At 41.4% G+C, this 18838-nt stretch overlaps 1 protein-coding gene across 5 annotated transcripts in view; it reads left to right on the top strand.

Annotated features, from left to right (window-relative positions):
• Positions 1 to 18838, top strand: part of CHD7 (chromodomain helicase DNA binding protein 7) — a 132090-nt gene that overhangs the window by 34730 nt on the left and 78522 nt on the right. For all 5 annotated transcript variants that reach the window (XM_075085091.1, XM_075085094.1, XM_075085096.1 and 2 more), the window contains one exon: positions 7540 to 9397. In XM_075085091.1, coding sequence (XP_074941192.1) covers positions 7715 to 9397 — 1683 coding nt within the window. In that variant the 5' untranslated portion in view covers positions 7540 to 7714. The remainder of the gene's footprint in view (positions 1 to 7539; positions 9398 to 18838) is intronic.

Genomic DNA, 18838 nt, shown 5'->3' on the forward strand with positions numbered 1-18838 from the left:
TGGACAAATATACCATGTGTGGTATCGGTAGACTGTAATTTCATCAAGTGGTTTTTCAGACTTCATAAACTATGAATGAAACATGATTGTATTGGCCTTACAACAGGTAAAGTAAAATATAGGGTCTGGCTACTTTAAAGCGCTCATAATTCTATAGCTGGAAATAGCCTTTTGGGATACGATTAAGTCTTAAAACCTGCCTGTGATTAAGAAAATACATTTCAGTGAAAATCACATGTTCAGAAACCCTGGGAAACATTTGAGTATCCACCTCATGAATTTTTACAGTTCCCAGCTTTCCGGGTGTAAACACGGTGAGCTACTTCCAGTAAAAGGAAGAGAACAGGCTCCGTTTTACTTTGAGCTTCATCACCTTTCTGATTATTTTTGTCGTTTACTTTTTTTTTGTTGTTTTTTTGTTGGTTTTTTTTTTTTTGCGATTGGGACCACTTGCTGGTCTTTGTTTACTTCGGGGGATGCGACAAAGTGGGAAGGCTTGAGGCTGCTGTGTGGAGGGAGGCTGGGTGAGGCGGCCATGCGCGCCCAGCCCCGGCCCTGCACAAACCCTCCCGCTCGCTGCGGCGACCTCTGCCCTTTTCTATCCTGTGACACTCAGCCTGTCTTTGTGCTCAAGTTTATTCATGATGGATACGTTTCCCTCCCAATCGCATATGCTGGGAGCCCGGCGGAGCGAACAGATAAATTATTTTCAGCTGCAGGCCTGGCAGGCCTGGGCTGGGGGAGGAGGGCGGCGGTGCAGGGAGAGGGGCCTGCTGGAGCGGGGCCCCTCTGCACCACAGCCAGCCAGCCGGACGGGGCGCAGCCTCCCGCTCCCCGTGGAATATGAAAGGGGATGACTCTCGGCCTCTCAGATCCTTTTTAAATGCAAAAGAATGTAGGAAGTTGCCAGAGCAGTTGGTTAATCAGTGACGACTGCAGTAGGTGCACAAAAAACAGGGCCCTTAACAAGAGTCATCAGTTGCACGGGGTGTTTTTTCAGCGCCTCAGCGGGTCGCCGCTGGCTCCACCTCCTGAATCCCCCGGCCGGTTTAGTGTCAGCTTTATAAGACAATGTAATTGCTGGGAGACTTCTTGGTGACTGATGGCGACAATGTGAGTCTTCTCCGTGACACCACCTCCCCCCCTCCGGCCCTGCCTCGGCTTTTTGTTCTCCTGGACGTCGTCCTCGCCGTCCATCGTCCTCGCTGTCCATCGTCCTTGCACAGCCGCGGCTCAGGGCGGCAGCCGGCACCCAGCGCCCAACGTGCCCTCCGCACCCGCGGCTTCCAAAGACCCCAGCCCACTGACACCGGCAAGGGCACAGGCGATACCGGCTGCGCTTGTAGCGTTCAAACCTTTTTTAGGGTTACATCCAACATGTTATAGTTCCCCTTTATGAAGTCATTTGCAAGATAACACCGCTATCAAATATTTTAAAAAGTATTTCTGAAATATTTTTGTGACTGCATTGTTTCTCTTGCTTATCTAGGACTATTTTTAGATAAACCTCCTCCTCACATCTGTATTTTAAACTTAGATTGGGAGAGAGGGTGGTCGTATGACCAAAAAAGGCCTCTTAAAATTCCAGGCTACGTAACACTAAAACTGAAGTGTTTCTGGCTTAGGCTTGTCCCCTCTCCTCCCACCTCATGTTTGTAATGTACTTAAATGTAAAAACCTTTTATTTTTTTTATTCCTCTGGTTACCTCATTAAAGACCTCCAAGTACATGACTTCTAATAAATGGCTATAAACTTTCCCTTTTTTCTAATGACTGGAAAGAAAAGACATGCTGAGGTTTCTTATTTTAATGTTATAGGTGCTGACAAAATTAGCAGTGCCCCATGTTCGGAAAAGAGTTTGCAGCCCGACTGGTATGGCAAATGCAGAAGGCATGTATTGGGAGCATATGATATAACGACGAGGCTCAGTGGGTTTGCATCAGAGTGCTCCTAGATGTTGTTGTGGTCTTGTATCAGAGCTCCTGTGAACTTGAATGACGTAGGATATTGTTTCCAAATGTGTCGCACAGGCTGAACTCTAGCTGGTCATTCCTGCATCAGCTGCTTGACAGCAACAAGCTGCCAAGTATTCGAAGGCTGTTGTGCCCTCAGTTGCCTCTGTAAAAGCCCATTCTTTGCCAAAGTACATGATGTGTTAAGCAGAAACCAGATTGCATTTTATTTCCTTAAATACTGTATGGGAAACTTAGTTTCATGGATTTCTTGCCCAGTGTTGAAGATGTTACTGAATAGCATTCATGGCATTTAGCTGACTGCACATACGCAAAAACCCTGACTTTTGAGGAAAGGCACGTGAGGTTTTCACACACCCCGCCCCCCTTCTGAGTTTAACAAGACATTATTGACTGCCTTGAACTTGCCACTGCAGACTTCTGTAAGGATGTGTTTCCTTGAAGAACTAAATGAATTTTACTCGATAGATGTGAAATTAAACTTTTCACAAATGCTTATACCCTGTTTGCTGACTCTTCCCACTGAAGGCAGAATATTCCTGACATGTGTGAGGTCATTCTTGTCATCCTTGCAAGTCCTGTCTCCCTTTCCTGGGATGGGGGGGAATGAGATTACTGTTATCCTTTGATCTGATATAAACTATACAGACTTAATTTTTAACGCAGTTGTACTGTGTGAAGTGCATACTAGGAAAGCATTCTACATGAAGAAGTGTCTTTTGGCATTTGGATAACCAAGTTTACTTGGAAGTTACAGTCAGAAATCATGTTGCCTGCACAACAATGAGAACGAAGCATTAAACACGCAGGAGACTAGGCGCGCTTCCCACGGACGCAGTTAGGCACTTGCGTAACTGTCCTGGCATCAGCAGCACTATTTGCTTGGTAGGTAATTGGGCTGACAGGTAGAAGTCTCATCAGTCATCTTCCCCAATTTGAATGTCTTGGCATGACTTTTCCAATGTTGTCAGGGTTTTACATGTGTTTATGAAGATTTTGGTGAATGTTTTCCTCCAACTTTGTTCATAAAATAAGAATGTGACTCTAATTGCTGTCATTTGTGTCATGTACTTCCATGCAGCAAATGCTTAAATTACTACCCCTAACAGCCATCAGGAGCTTAGCAGTTTTGAAAAGCAGTTTAAATACAAAATGTTTAAATGCAGATTTAGTAGCCTAATGTTTAATCCTACATTTTGAGGCTCTGGTCTCAAAATGACCTCTGGCGTGTTTTTAGCATGAGAGGTCTTTTTAGCCTAGTTCTTCAAAATAGGACAGTATTTGCAGTGTTTTTTGTATTGCATTGTAGGTGCATAGTTCCGTTATATGAGTAACTGTTTTGTTTCAGTCTGTCGAGTACTTAAGCGCTTTGTCTGAAATATCAACTGATAGCAGTAAAAATATTAACTCTGCATGACACATCTCACTTCAAAGCTTTAAGCAGTCAGTATTAGCTCCTTCACACATTCTGTTTATTCAGTTTAGTTGCTGCAAGGCCATCAAGAAATGTTGCTAAATTTCTTGTATAGAAGGATCAATAGTTGAATCGAAGGACCTGTTGATTTACAAAACATTGTTCTGAACAGCAGAATGTGAGGAGGGCATGTGCATCTGTGCTGCCCCTGCTGCTTCCTGGTCTTGAGTACTGGGATCTGCTGCTTTGGGAGCAAGACTAACAAAGTTCAGGTTTTAGTTTTTACAGCCCTAGATCAGGTTATATGTATGCAGCAGGCAGTTTTGTTCCACTCATAAAGTGGGAAGCGGCCCAAGGCTACTGAGTCCACGTAGCTCTGAAATATTAAGTTGAGCAATGGTTAACTACTACTTAAATTTGAGATCTAGCTGTTTAGGACTGGAATGTTGCAGACTGGAGTAAATGTAAGCTTTGTCTGTTGAGACAACAGGGTCGTTAAGCAATTGACTGTGTCCTGGAAGCTGGGATCATGCCATTGCTTTGAACAGAAATAGGTTGTCTAGGCAGTCTTCACTCTTTGAGTTCAGCTTTGCTGATGCAATCTTTCATGTTCAGGAACAGAACAGCTATAGAATTTTGTAGCTGAATCTGCATAGTTTGGTTAAGATTACTTTTAAAAAAAGGTTCACTATCTCTTCATACATTCGCACTTTTATTCAGGAATCTGCCTTTCCAAGGCCTGGAAAATAGTTGTCATTTTGTGAATGTCTATTGGTTTTATGGGATGGTAGAGAAGATGATGCACTAATATATATTTTTAAACTACTTATTCATAAAAAGACTTTCAGCGGAGCTTAACATGATCAGTCTTGCTGTTAGTTGTCTGCTTTCCTGGAGAAGTGAACAGTGGCGCTTAGTGAATTAATCATAGCTAGAATTATTGCTTGGTGCAGGTCCTACCTTTGTGTGGGAATTTTTTTTTTGACAAGCCTTGAGGATTTAAGCAGAGAAATTACATTACTTGTAGTGAAAGAAGCAAAAGATTGCAACTTATAATAAGGCTGTGACTCTCATGACTTGCTTAACTATCTAGAAGGCATCTATCCTGTTAGCATAGGAGGTTGAGAACTTACTAGGTAATTCCAGTATTGACTGTTTTCTTATCAAAGAGTTGATTAATTCAGTTTGATCGGGCTTCAGCTGCTACTGTCTTTTCTTCAACATGTGCTATATATCACATCAGAGGTCTGACTTTTATTTGGGGAAGTAGAATCAGGTTTGAGAGCACACAACTTCTGACTGTAAAGGGCTGTGGTCATTAAATTTAAGGCTAAACTTAAACTACAGTTTCAAGACATCTTCTCAAGCACATTCTTAAGCTGTGTTTTAAACCTAATAGCTTTAGCATCAACAGCTCAAACATTAAATCAATTCACACTTCAGATAAAAAGGCAGAGCTAAAATCATAAGTAGCAGCAGACAGTGTTTTAATTCTTAATTTGGATGATGGATTTGTTTGCATATAAACTGCATCATAAACTTAGAGGTTACTTTTCTTTTTAAAGAGAGTGTTCTCAGGAAGCCGTTCTGTACCATGCCTCCTTCGTTGCAAGGGACAGTCCCCGTCCCAGACCTGCGAACTGGGATGGAGTCAGCTGGGCAGAATTAAGGTCTGTTTAATTAAACAACACCCTTACCCTTTCCTAACTTGGTTTTCTGGGTATGGTAGCAGCTCCTAACTGCTGTTAGCTTTTGACTGTTACCAGTGGCTGACTCTCACTTGAATTTTATTGGAAGCCTGTCAGCTGATGAACAGTGAGGGAAGCAGTGTGATTCAAATGTGTGCTTGATGCTTGCACCCTTGTTTCTGGAGATGCTCTGTTAGCTTGTCTACAACAGATAGCAAAGAGAATTCTTCTATGTAGTTTTCAGGTTTTTTTATTGCCCAGTTTCACTAGTCTTGTCTTCAAAAATGGTTCTTTAAGTAGGCATGATTTATATAATAAAACGAGTGAAAATCCTTACTTATTCATAATTCTGTGGTTGTAAATAAGTTAGCTGGTGGGTGAGATCCTCTACCTGGCTAAAGTTTTGATATTGCCCAGATTACGTCAGTGGCTGGGAGGTAGCAGCGTCTGTGCACTGTGCTTTTTGCATTTCCAAGTAAAAAGGCCGTTAGACAAGACTCTCAGTACACGCTGATGTCCAGCTTCGCCAGCTTCTGATGGCAGAGTGCATCAGCAGAGGTAGCAGTGTCAGAAGTCCTCAAGCAATCTTAAATCACTGGAGGGATCTTCACCACAGCAGAGTGGTCTGCTCTGGAGCAGTCTAATACCGAAAGCTTGTTTTGGTGAAGGAGGTTCCATCTTACTTTGTTGTTGGAACTTCCTTATGCTATGCTTTAATAAACTGGTAGAGGTGGTAAGTATTACAGATGGCTTCTGCTTAATAAAGAAAATGAGAACAAAAGGAATAGATATTAACAATATGAAGATGGCTCATAGGAATTTACCCCCAAGTGGTTTAGAAATACATGTGTTAATATCCCAGCCGAGCACTGAAGAGATTTGAGTGTGGTTTTAAAGGTGACATTCAAATGCTATTTTAAGAGGAGTGATAAATGCTTGTGCTTTTTTTTCTTGCCCTCTACTTCATGCTGTAGAAGGTCCTCTTGACAATGGCTACAAGAAGTGTAATAATTGTGCTGATATTTTCTCCTAAAACTTGTCTGGGACAAATTGCCTTCAGTTAAAATAGTCTGGCCTGGCATTCTGCATCCAAAGTGATTGAAAGCATCCCTCCTCCAGAACAAAATGCAAGATGTGAAAGTAGAAACTTGTAAATCTTCTTTTCTTTGCTCACTGATTAAGGGCAAGTTGGTATCTGCAAGTACAGTCACTACTAAATTACGACAAAGATGTAAAAATAGTTGGTTTTGTTTGCTACGTCGATGGGCTTCCTTTTGACTATTGTATTAAAGTTAATTTTGAGATATAAGACATAGCATTTAAAATTCTGATCTTAAGAAGGAAAGAGAACATTAGACTAGTTTTGTTCATAATAAGCAGATGCAAACAAAGTCTTTCAAGTTGTTGCGGGAAGAGGATGGGGGGCACATTTCAGAACACTCCCGTCTTCCACGTGAAAAAGCTAAACAGGATATTTTCTGAATCTAATCTGTTACTGTGTGTTGTTTTCTTTTCCCCAAGTCCAAGAGTGTACCTCGTTAGGCTAGCATTTTATTATTAAAATTCTTTTGCCATTAGTAGTTCTCCTGAATGAATTTTCAAGATTGTAGTTCTGGAGAGAACAAAATTTCAGTGTGGTCTTCTAAAGTGCTGTAGTTGCAGTTAGTAGCATGATTGCCTGAAGATGAATAATGAACTCCAATGGTAGTGTTCCCTGCTATCATCATGAGAGAAATTAGGATATGGCTTGAGAAATCTATCCTATCATAGAATGAAGCTTTTGAATTTAATTTTCTTACGTAAATTGAGCATATAGTTTTGCTTAAATGGGAAGAAGCATCATGTCTTTCAGTTTACAGCTTCATTAAATGAAGATAACCTATGTTTTTAAAATTATTTTTCTTCCTAAATCTTAAGTCTTGATGTTTAATACGTTTTAGAGGGTCACCTCTGTGTGCATTTGAAAAAAATCTGTTGTCCGTATAACTAACTTTAGTCTGTCGTAGGACTTGGTGCTTCTGCTTGCTCATCTGATTACGCAGCTCAAGGGAATAAGGTTAAGGACATGCTGTTGGTAACTAGAGCATTTTCAGGGCTTTAGTTCGGCAGATGGGCTGCTTGGCTACATTCATACATCTGCCTACCTGCTGTGGCAGCTGCTGCTGCTGCATGTTGTGTTCTTTTGTTCTGTTCCACCCAAGAAAGGAGCACTAGGAAGTCTAGTGAATGGATTAATTTAAGGTTAAGGCTAGTGTTTTGCTTGCTTCCTAACTCACTATCATAAAGCTTCTGATAAAACTAATGAATCCTTCGTAAAGCAAAATAGATTTTTAAGATGTGTTTCAGGGGCTGAAACTAGCTAGCATTGTCTAAAAGACAGTCAAGTGTGTTTTCTTTGTATTGCCTGACATTATTTATTTCAATATCTTCTTCTCTTTCTCCCCCTTCCCCTGCTTTTTCTAGGAGCAGTAACCAGACTTTGCCTGACACTGCGTGGTCCAAAAGAATTAAGGAAATATGGAATGACATGAAGGAGATTAGTTGAGGATTAAAGGCTTTGAGGACAAAACACCTCGCCGAGGTGAAGCACAGACTAGCATTCTAGTTGTAGCTCTGAGGAGCTGTGTGCTGAAAAAAGATGGCAGATCCAGGAATGATGAGTCTGTTTGGAGAAGATGGGAATATTTTCAGTGAAGGGTTGGAAGGTCTTGGAGAATGTGGATATCCTGAAAATACAGTAAATCCTATGGGGCAGCAAATGCCCATGGATCAAGGATTTCCCTCTTTACAGTCATCTCTTCATCATCCCCCTGCAAATCAAAATCAAGCCAAGTTGACCCATTTTGATCACTATAATCAATACGAACAGCAGAAAATGCACCTGATGGATCAGCCGAACAGGATGATAAGCAATGCCCCTGGGAATGGTATAGCGTCTCCTCATTCACAGTATCACAACCCTCCAGTTCCTCAGGTTCCTCACGGCAGTGGTGCTGGTGGTCAGATGGGAGTCTATCCCAGCATGCAGAATGAAAGACACGGGCAACCCTTCGTAGACAGTGGCTCCATGTGGGGACCACGGGCAGTTCAAGTGCCAGACCAGATAAGAGCGCCGTACCAGCAGCAACAGCAGCAGCAACCGCAACCGACACAGCCGCCACAGGCACCCTCTGGACCCCCTGGGCAGGGCCATCCTCAGCACATGCAGCAGATGGGAAACTACATGGCTCGTGGTGATTTTTCAATGCAGCAGCACGGTCAGCCGCAACAGCAGAGGATGAACCAGTTTTCTCAAGGCCAAGAAGGCCTCAATCAGGGAAACCCTTTCATTGCCACCTCAGGACCTGGCCACTTGTCTCATGTGCCCCAGCAGAATCCCAGTATGGCACCTTCTTTGCGACACTCAGTCCAGCAATTTCACCACCATCCCCCCACTGCTCTCCATGGAGAATCAGTAGCCCACAATCCCAGATTCTCCCCTAATCCTCCCCAGCAGGGTGCTGTTAGGCCGCAAACACTTAATTTTAGTTCTCGGAGCCAGACGGTACCCTCACCTACTATAAACAACTCAGGGCAGTATTCTCGATATCCTTACAGTAACCTTAATCAGGGATTAGTTAATAATACAGGGATGAATCAGAATTTAGGCCTTACAAATAACACTCCAATGAATCAATCTGTACCAAGATACCCAAATGCTGTCGGATTTCCATCAAACAGTGGTCAAGGACTAATGCACCAGCAACCCATCCACCCTAGTGGCTCACTTAACCAAATGAACACGCAAACTATGCACCCTTCACAGCCTCAGGGAACTTATGCCTCTCCACCTCCCATGTCACCTATGAAAGCAATGAGTAATCCAGCAGGTACGCCTCCTCCACAGGTTAGACCTGGTAGTGCTGGAATACCAATGGAAGTTGGCAGTTATCCAAATATACCCCATCCTCAGCCGTCACACCAGCCCCCTGGTGCCATGGGAATTGGACAAAGGAATATGGGCCCCCGAAACATGCAACAGAATCGTCCGTTTATGGGTATGTCTTCAACACCACGGGAGATGGGTGGGCACATGAGACCAAATGGTTGTCCAGGTGTTGGCCTTGCAGATCCACAAGCAATACAAGAGCGACTAATATCTGGCCAGCAGCTTCCTAGTCAACAGCAGTCTTTTCAACAGCAAATGCCAACCTGTCCTCCCATGCAGCCTCATCCAGGGATACATCATCAGTCTTCACCACCCCCACATCCTCATCATCAGCCTTGGGCACAGCTTCACCAGTCACCACAAAACACACCACAAAAAGTGCCTGTCCTTCAGGTAAGGTACTTCTGATGAATAGAAAATGTTTTTAATAATTGTAAATGAGTTCCAGGATACACAAGATCTTTGGTTTCGGAATAGTTGCTCCTGTTTGACTCCCCTGTTTCTTACTGGTTATGTGGCTTTCTTGGTGCACACAAGCTGAAGGTAAAGTGGCGTTCAGGTAGCTTGCTAATGTCCTTACAGTAATTTTCACAGGATAATGTTAGGGATAGAATAAAATATGATACAGCAACAGGACAAGCTGAATACCTGCTTTTTCACATTGTCTCCTTTGAGGGGAAAATGGAAAGCATGTGTGAGAATTGTCATTTAAACTACTAATTTTTGTATTTGCAACTTGGAAAAAGAAATGTGTGTTAATAATGGGTTTGTTTTGGCCAAACCAAGGGGTTTCTTTAAATCCTAAGGGAATGTTTTGTGGTTTTAAGTTAAAGCTGAAAATTTTACATCTGAAAAAACTTCCAGGATTAACTTCTCAGTTGCATTACTTAGTGCTGAAGAAGTGATGGGGCAACAGTTTATGCAAGAAGGCAGCAGATGTGAATCATAGTCTGAAATCAAATCTGAGGCTTAAATGAAATCTCAAACAGGATAGAAGTTTTATTTTACTGAGTCTCTGATCTGCCAGGTTTTTATGAAGATGTGTTGCTTCCATGTAATTTTTCAATTAAAAGCTAAAAAGAGTAAAACATCTTGATCCTCTCTAGCTTAGCAGGTTTGACTACATGCTAGTATGTTAAGCTTGAGCTGAAAAAGTGCCTTTTGGGATCTTCATGTTTGCCATTGCTTGCCTCTGGCTCTGTGAGTCGTCATTCAAGAGGTTTTTGATAGTGAATGAATAAGTGGTCAAGATATGAGGTTTGATTTTATTTTTTTTTAACCAGTCAGTAATTAATGCCAAGTAGCTCTGCCCATAAATATTTGGAGACAATTGTTGGAATGCAGTCATAATGATATGATGCTACAATAAGCTTAATAAATCATAAAAACAGCTGTCCTAGCCAGTGTCCCAGGCCTGTGCGGAAAGCAGCTGCTCAGCAGTCCCCTCCACTGCTGCCTGCCGGCTGCTTCTGTTAGCCGCTCCGCACAGCATGAGGTGGGTCTGGGAATCAGATGTATGCGCTCCAGAGAGGCAGCTGACAAGGAATGGTAGATGGAGCAGCTCATCAGCTGGGAGAGGCTTCCACATTCCCTGTGGAAGAGAGATGGGGGGAGCACTGGAGGTGCTGCAGGGTGGGGAAGCCCTGGGAGGGAGACCGGGCCCTAAGCTGGGCAAGGGGAAGGAGGCTGTCATGCTGGGAGGGAAGAGGAAGCTTTCCTCTTGAAGGGGCAAAAAATATCATAAAGACTGTGTTTCTCTCCCCTGCCCCCTCAAAAATGATGTGAAATTTTATACCAGCTGTTGGCCTTTCCTCTCCCTCCACCTCCACACACAGGCTTTGCTTGAAGAACTTAAATTACCGTTCTCTCGTGCACATGGAATTGTGTGTTCCTTCTGGAGGAAGCAGCTCTTGACAATACTCCTAGTGTTATTGGCTGTGTGGGTAAGCAGGATAAAAAAGAGAGAACTCAAGACTATACAGAAAAAAAACAAAGAGAATGAGTAGATATTTGGGAAGCAGGTAATGGCAGCACAGAGAAATCAGTACAGAAAGACTGGGGATCAGAAAAAGAAGTAGATAATGTGGTTTTCTAGCAGAAAAAAAAACTGGAAAGAAAACTGTAGAAATGGTAACGTAAGACTTCCAAGGCTGGGATGTTTCACATCGGGTGTGGGAACACCTGGGATTGACTGTGCCCTAAAGCTGTGGTGTTCTCTACCAGCATTAATTCCTTGTTTTCATCCGGTCAACCTTTTTTGGCAGCGAGAGGTGGTTCGGGAGGAGAAGGTTTACTTGTAGAATGGTCAGGCTTCTTAAATGTTCTTGGGACATTCATTTCCCTTTAATCGGTGAAGAGGTAAAATGCAGGCAGCTCAGCCCTTAAATGAGCTATGCAACCTATTACAAAGTGCTGAACTGCAGATGAATAGCTTGAACACAGGTAAGTGCTTGAAACTAAATAATTAGAGGAAAACCACATGATAAGTTATTTGATTAAAATCAGTAATCCAAACAGTTGGAGCTAGCCAAGTAACGTCTCTTTTAGCCTAGTTCTGTTAAGTTTTTCATTTGGTAAAAGTTACTGTTAACATACCTTCCCATTAAGTAATTAGAGACCTGACTATAGTAATGAAACTCTTGACAGGCAGGCATTTCCCCCTTGAAAACTGTTTGGATGAAATAAATATTGTTCAAGTCAACAAAAACTCAGCTCCTCCCCACCCCCTGGGGAAAAATGCAGATGTGCAACACCCCTGCTCTTAAGACCAAATACAGAATTTGTAGCTCTCCTGTCTATGTCGTGGTTTCCCCTTCATGTCAGTTGGCAGAAAACTGTTCACTGAAGAACAGTTATTTAAATGACTGGCTTGTTTTTATTTGTATAAAATGAATCAACAAAACGAATATAGTCAGTGAAATGGAAATCACTGTGTACTTTTAGATCAACAGGAGCCATCTTAGTAATTATTTTTCAGTGATTTGAAGCTAGCTTTATCACGGGATGGCTGTAATAGTTGTGGTTAACCAAATTACTGTTTTGTTTTTAGATATGTTGGAAGGAAAGTGAAGTTCTTTTGCTTTTAACTTGAAAGAAATTGCTGTGTCGATTCTAGGGCTCGTTATTTCTTTTTTGTGTGCAAAACTGCAAATTATTTTGGCTGGGAGAAGAAGCTGGTGATTGACAATTCAGCTGGTTTAGATTAATAGCTGAAAACTAGATGTGGTTATTAGGATGTTGTTAGCAGTGAGTTGGCTGGCTTCAGTGGAGTTTGATAGATTAATCAGAACCACCATAGCGTTGGGACATAGAGTCAGTGTGCTTGGTTTTTCAGGCCCTTTTTTGAAATGTCCTTTGCCAAAGGCTTTTGGAAGAGCTTGGTGGCTGTGGCGTGGGGAGGTGGGTTCTGCTGTGGCTGGGTAATCGACCAAGGTACAAAGCAAAGGGTAGGAGTAGCTTGCTTGTTTTCACAGTGGAGGCATCTGTGTTGGGCGTGTGAGCTTATGCTCTCCAAAATACTCATAAATGATCTGAAAAGAGGGAAAAGTCAGATGGCAAAGTTTGCTGCTGCTGTTAACATACTCGAAGCTGAGTACCAAGTGCAGATATGGTGAAGAGCCTAACAGTAATGAAACTAAATAATTAGAAATACAACATGAATGTCATTTGCTTGGCTGTAAGCTGTGTGAGTCAAGGCATGGCCAGGGGAGGTTTAGATTGGATACTAGGAAACATTTCTTCATGGAAAGGGTTGTCAAGCATTGGAACAGGCTGCCCAGGGGAGTGGTCGAGTGGAGATTTTTAAAAGGCATGTAGACATTGTGCTTAGGGTCATGGTTTAGTGGTGGACTTGGCAGTGTTAGGTTAATGGTTGGACTTGATCTTAAGAGTATTTTCCAATCTAAACGATTCTGTGATTCTGTGGTGCCTGGGCAGTGAAATGGCAGGCAAAAACTTCTCCTTAGGAACAGGCTCTTGGTGTTAGATGGCTAGCTGAAAATGTTCTACGACAGTCAAAGAAATAAAACTGTGGGAATTGTTATGGAAGTAGTAGAGAGCAAAACAAAGATCATTATCATGTTGCTACGTGAATGCATGGTATGCTGATGTGGCAGGTGCTGTGCAGCTCTGGGTCCCTTCCTCAGGCCTCAGAAAATACAGTAGCACTTGAAAAAACATAGAGGGGAGGTGATTTAGAGGGGAAGGGAAGAAAAGAGATGGTAAAAGCCTCTAAAATTGTGAGTAATATGGGTGCATGAAGAAGGTGAATGTGAAACAAGGGTTGTTTGTCACCAGTTTTTATCTCCCTGAATTCTTCTAAGGTGTTCAGCAAATTATCAGGTGGTGAGCTCAGAACCACACAATAAGATGCTGATCTCTGAGATGTCCAGAAAAATGCATTGTCTTTTGATAAACACGAGGGTACCACGTTTGGCTCAGCAGATCTGTGCCATAAATAAGTGGCTGAGAGTTTGTTATTGGGGTGCATCTACTGTGTGCGTGTCTGGCCCTTGTACTGTTCCACAGAATTTATCGGAGAGGGAATATCAGGTTAGACAGGCCTCTGGGGGTCTAATGCTATGCAGTTGCTCTTATGTATCATTTTCAGAGAATTTTCTGAGTGATAGAACAAGTGTAGGAGTTTCCCTGCCAAGAATAGGCTATCCTGGGTGTGTTGTTATACAGAACAACTTATTTACCCACAGCTACTGTGTGGGCTGAAGTTTCAAGTCCTGTTCATTAGTCATATTCCACAAATGTGATCTACATTATTTATAGTCAAACATAGGAATACTTAAATGACAACCAGTTAGGGTATAGCCTCCGTGCTTGACTAAATGATAGAGCACAATGGCGGGCACCAACAGTGTTGAAGGATGCTGGGTTGTGGTGTCCAGCTTTTCATGGAGAAGGAATTAATTTTTTGTGTGTTACTGGTTCACTGTCAGGTTTACTCTGCTGACCTTACTTCTGTGGGCATGTGACTTTATTTTAAATCATAACTCATAGCTGTGTTTGGTATGAATACATTATTTTGAAATTTCCTGCCCTCCCTTGTGGGGGAAGAGGCAGGGAAAGTCCTGCAGAGTCACCAGCTAGGTCACCTCTGTCACAGGCCCTTCCTGCATTTTCAAACCCTGTGTTGCTGCCTCAGTTTAGTTTATGCTCAGATATACCTGAATGGAGAGGGATAGTAATGAAAACTACTCTTGGCTGGTGTGATTTGACACAATATCCTAACCCAGCAGAGTGCATCTTAAGTCAGTTACTGCTGGCACACTAAAATGAAGTTGACTTTTTCCTGGGTATTTAATTGTTCTAACGCCTATGAGTAGTAATAAGAGATTGACTTCTTCCTTACCTCCTCACTGTTATCACATAACCGATTATATTACAATGTGCATCCTATAATTTTATTTAGTAAGAAATAGTATCATTTCAGGTGGTTAGGATTTTTCCCATAAATTAGTAATCATAGGCAATGTCCTACAGCTCCAGAGAGAACTGTTAGTTTTTTCATCCTTTGAGTGTTTAGCTTTTTGACTATTTTCCTGTCAGTGAGTAGAACAACTCCAATTTTTTAAAAAAACTTATAAACACTATTGAGTACTTCTTGTTTTGGTTCAGAGGCTATTTCAGGTGACTGCTAGTTGGTCTTTTGGAGTCCTGTAAGTGCTGCACGTTCAGCAAAATCTCATGGCTGCCCCTGCAAATTCTAGTTTTCCCTTTTTTAAGTGTTCATAGACCAGCAAACTAGTGTATGTCGACAAGATTTTTTGAAAGTGCTAGACTAAATGGAAATAAAAAAACCCACTAATACTGAACCTTGATTGATTACAATTGTATATTATTTTTATATATAGGTATGCATTTGTGTGTGTGTGTATTTATGTAAAGTATATGTAAAAACACTAGGCCGTATCAGAAGCTGTAGAGAATGATGAAGGAAGAGCTAAGAAGAAAATCCATAGTATTTATCTAGAAGTAAAGGCTGATAATAGTAAATTTTTCTTAAAAGTTTACAGGCTTCTGCTGTTATTTTGTTGAGGCTCTGAAGAACTCCTGTATTTCAGCAATATAAGCAGTGTATTTAACTATATTTTTCCAAAGAAAAGTGGACAATTAAAGCTACCTTTGATTAAAAGTATTGAAGTTATTTTACCTCTGGAGTAGAATAGTCTGTTACACTGATAACTTGATCCATCTGTGAGCCAGTTCAGAGACATGCAGGTCTCTTAAAGGATATAATAATTAATATGAAATACATTGTCCAACAAAAGTTCATGTTCTAAAACTCCACAGATATACTCCAGTCTAACAGTTAATATTAACATATCCAAAGGCTTATTTCCTCCTCGTCCTTGAGAAGGCTAAATGTAATTTTATAAATACAGGGTTGCAGTGATTCTGCAGTGAATAGGCCTTTGGCCAAAGATTTGTAGTTTTGAGGTGGTTTTGCTATGGATTTTTGGTCTTTTTTTACTGTTGAGGGGGTACAGGCAACTTCAAGAATACTTCTTCCCTCAGGTGCCATGATTTGACTGTGATGAAGATAATTTGTGCCATTAAAATAACCTGCTCTGGAGTTCTGGGTAAAGCCAGTTTGCAGCATTAGCATAAAACACAAGTCTGTATCAGCATACTGATATTGTAGGCTTAAGAGTTAATAGACGTGTTCTTCAGCATCAATATGTTGAAAGTTTCGATGATATGTTGGTGACCTGAATGTGTGTGTTCTTGAAATCATTAGCATTATCTGAGGAATCACCTAACTAGATATATTTTAAAAATTTATGCTGCTGTTCAGTACTTCAGTACTTCTGCTGGTGATCACTTCCAGTGGGATTTGGCAGTCATCTTATTTTCCCATGGCTGAACACATTCTCCTATTTTATATTTATTTGAACAATTTTAAATCTGTTGTTTCAGAGAAGCTTTTTTTTTTCATGACTGAAAGCTGATAGTCTAGTACAAACCCTCATGTCTGTGTCATCATCAGCCTACATAACTTACAAGGATGGAAAATGGGGGCAAATGAAAGGAGAAATGCTTGATTAAATTTTTTTTACGTTATTTCTTTTAGTACAGTGGCAGTCTTAATAAGGAACAAGTTGCAGGTGAAGTAATAATTTCCTGCTTTTTTTACTATGGATCCTCCTTCTGGTCTTCCATCCTGCTTTTTCATATGGAATTCGAAGCATCCATTTGTTTTAAACTAATCTGCCTTTGTTTGTATCTTGAATGCTAGTGTCACAAACTTACGTAAGTGTCCGTGGTTTTTTTTCTTTCCTCTGGAGAGAGTAAACGTCTTTGTTCCCACTGTGGTGGGACACCATCGCTCTGAAGTTCAATTTTTAACTTTTGTCTGTAGAGGTTGTTTTCTCCCTCAGTTCAGTGAGCCAGTGCTTCTCACTTTTGAATTTTCAGATTTGAGTTATCATGAAAGAATTGATAATCAAAAAATTATGAAGCTAAAATACTAGATTGGTGTTTTAAAAAGGGATGGTCTCACTTGAAAGACGTATCTGAATGAATGTATCTATCCCTCCCATTCCTTCATTGTCTTTGGGAGCTTTCCTTTCTAAGTATCAATGATCATTTAATTGTATGGGGAGATAATATATATATTATTATACAAGTGGCAATGTGGTCTGGATTTTGGAAACAAATAACTTTTTTCTTTAGAGATGTAATCTACAAGTATTTGGTACCTTCTTTTGCCAACAGAGTTGTAGGGATTGGTAGCTGAGGAGTGAGATTAACATCCTTAAATTTTTCATGGTGATTAAAGCATCTGTTTGTACACATCTTTCTTTTGAAAAATTCCCAAGTTTTCAGGTGTGGTTTAAAGATGGTGAAGCAGCTTCTCTTGAGAGCTGGTAGGAGCAGAGTAGGAAGCGTGAGCAGGAAGCTGTGACGAGGGAGGGGACAGCGAAAGGCTGAGCTGAGCTGATGGAGCAGTGCTGAGCAGTAGGAACAGAGAGGAAATGGCCAACGTCTGTGTTAAAATGGGGACAGAGAAGTTCAGGGGGTCACCCACCTCTCCAGTGCCAGCTGCTCAAGTCACCAGCCTCCTGAGCCCTTGCCAGAGGCAGCCATTTGGCACAATGGTGCCCGTTACTGCTCTGCGCCCTGCTTCAGGGTGCACCTTTGCATCACCATGCTGTGGGCAGACACTGGCAGCTTCCCAGCATAGTTGTGTGAACTCAGTAACTCTCAATATCTAATCCTCTTAAAAAAATAATCCATGCAAATAACGGTGGCTGAGGTCTGGGATATAGAACCATAGCTCCTTCCTTGCATCAGCATGCCTGATCACTTGGTGAACTGGCTTATCAGCTCACTTCTTGCCATGTCATGTTCCTGACATCACTTAACTGTGTGACCACCTGATCACCCATGCTGATGGTGTGGGAGTGGGAATGCTTGGTGAGGGAAGATGGGGACTGTCTCTTCCTCTGGCAGTGAGCTTTCAGGCCCTTTATGCCCTTACACAGCTCTAGTTTCTGTAGCACTTGCCCTCAGTAACCAACCCTTGAGTCCTCCCTCAAATTTTGATAAATAAAAACTTCCATTAGAAGTCAAAGCTTTGTCCAACTTAGTGACAAACAGGTCACATTCCAACTTCTCCCCAGTTTTTTTTTTCAACTCTCACCTTTTCTTCCTGTTTTGACACAAATATAAGTAACTGATTTGATTCCAGAGATGCATTGTCTTTTCTAAGAAAGAAGTACTTTTTTCCTCTTCCAGCTGAAGTATTTGCAACTATTTTGTTACTGAAGAGGTGAAAGAACATTCCCTTTCTAGCAAAAAAAGCTTGGCACAATTTCATTACATGTGCGTCACGTGGACTAAAAAGAGGGAAGGTGCCTCTAATATCTGTCAATGAATTGTTTTCCTTGAGCACTGTATGGGTTTTTTTCTCTGACAATGAGAAATGTTTAAAAGCATGAAAAGTTAGAAATAAAACTCAGATTAATTTTTTAAGTCTTCTTTATGAGGAAACAACTGAGAGATTGGGTGGCCTAGTGATTTGAGTGTGGGTTTGATTATAAACTCTGGAATAAGCATTCTTTCTGATTTTGCTGACCTTGATATATCACCTGTTTAGTTAGAATTTGGGCAAGGTTGATAATAATGTTGCCCCTGTTTATGAAGGGGAACATATAGATGACAGGCATAAAGACTGTTTTATGCAAAACCCTACTTCATAAAACTCTAGATTCCAATTATTACTCAGGTATCTCTTACTCTAAAATGTGCCATCTTTCTGCTTTATCTGTCACTCCTTCCAGTATTGCTCTTGCCTAAGAGTGCAGCTCAAAAAGATAGAGGCGACCAGTCTAACAGTTCAAAGCAGGAAATCCCATTTCTTGTGTAGGAATTTGGTAATTGTAGAGGTTAACCTGAGAGTAGTGCAGCTATACAGGATGTGGAAGAAAATAAGTGGATCTTTCTCTGATCTTCCCGTGTTGTGTTGGTAGGAATCTTTGTTCCTTTGCTTCTGTTTTTCCCATCACCTGTTCATCCCTAAATCAGTACCAAGGGTCTGGATGCAACTCTTTCCTGTACTCCTCCTCAGCGATTTTACTGTGTTAGCCAAGCTTAGGAGGCAGCAGCTTATGTTTACATTGAAAAAGCACAAAATTTAAGAATTTCTGGGATTGAGTTCATATCGCATGGGCTGCTGCTGTAGAAATTAAACATCAAGAAATGTTAACCTCTGGAGTTTGACAGGTTTCTATGGAATGTTATTAACCTTTTAATTTTGGAAAGTTGCAAGTGTTTGTCTTCAAGAGTGCAACGCTTATTATTCAGTACACAGCACCAAAT

The sequence above is a fragment of the Phalacrocorax aristotelis genome, chromosome 2 (genome assembly GCF_949628215.1).
Source record: "Phalacrocorax aristotelis chromosome 2, bGulAri2.1, whole genome shotgun sequence".
NCBI classification, from domain to species: Eukaryota; Metazoa; Chordata; class Aves; order Suliformes; family Phalacrocoracidae; genus Phalacrocorax; species Phalacrocorax aristotelis.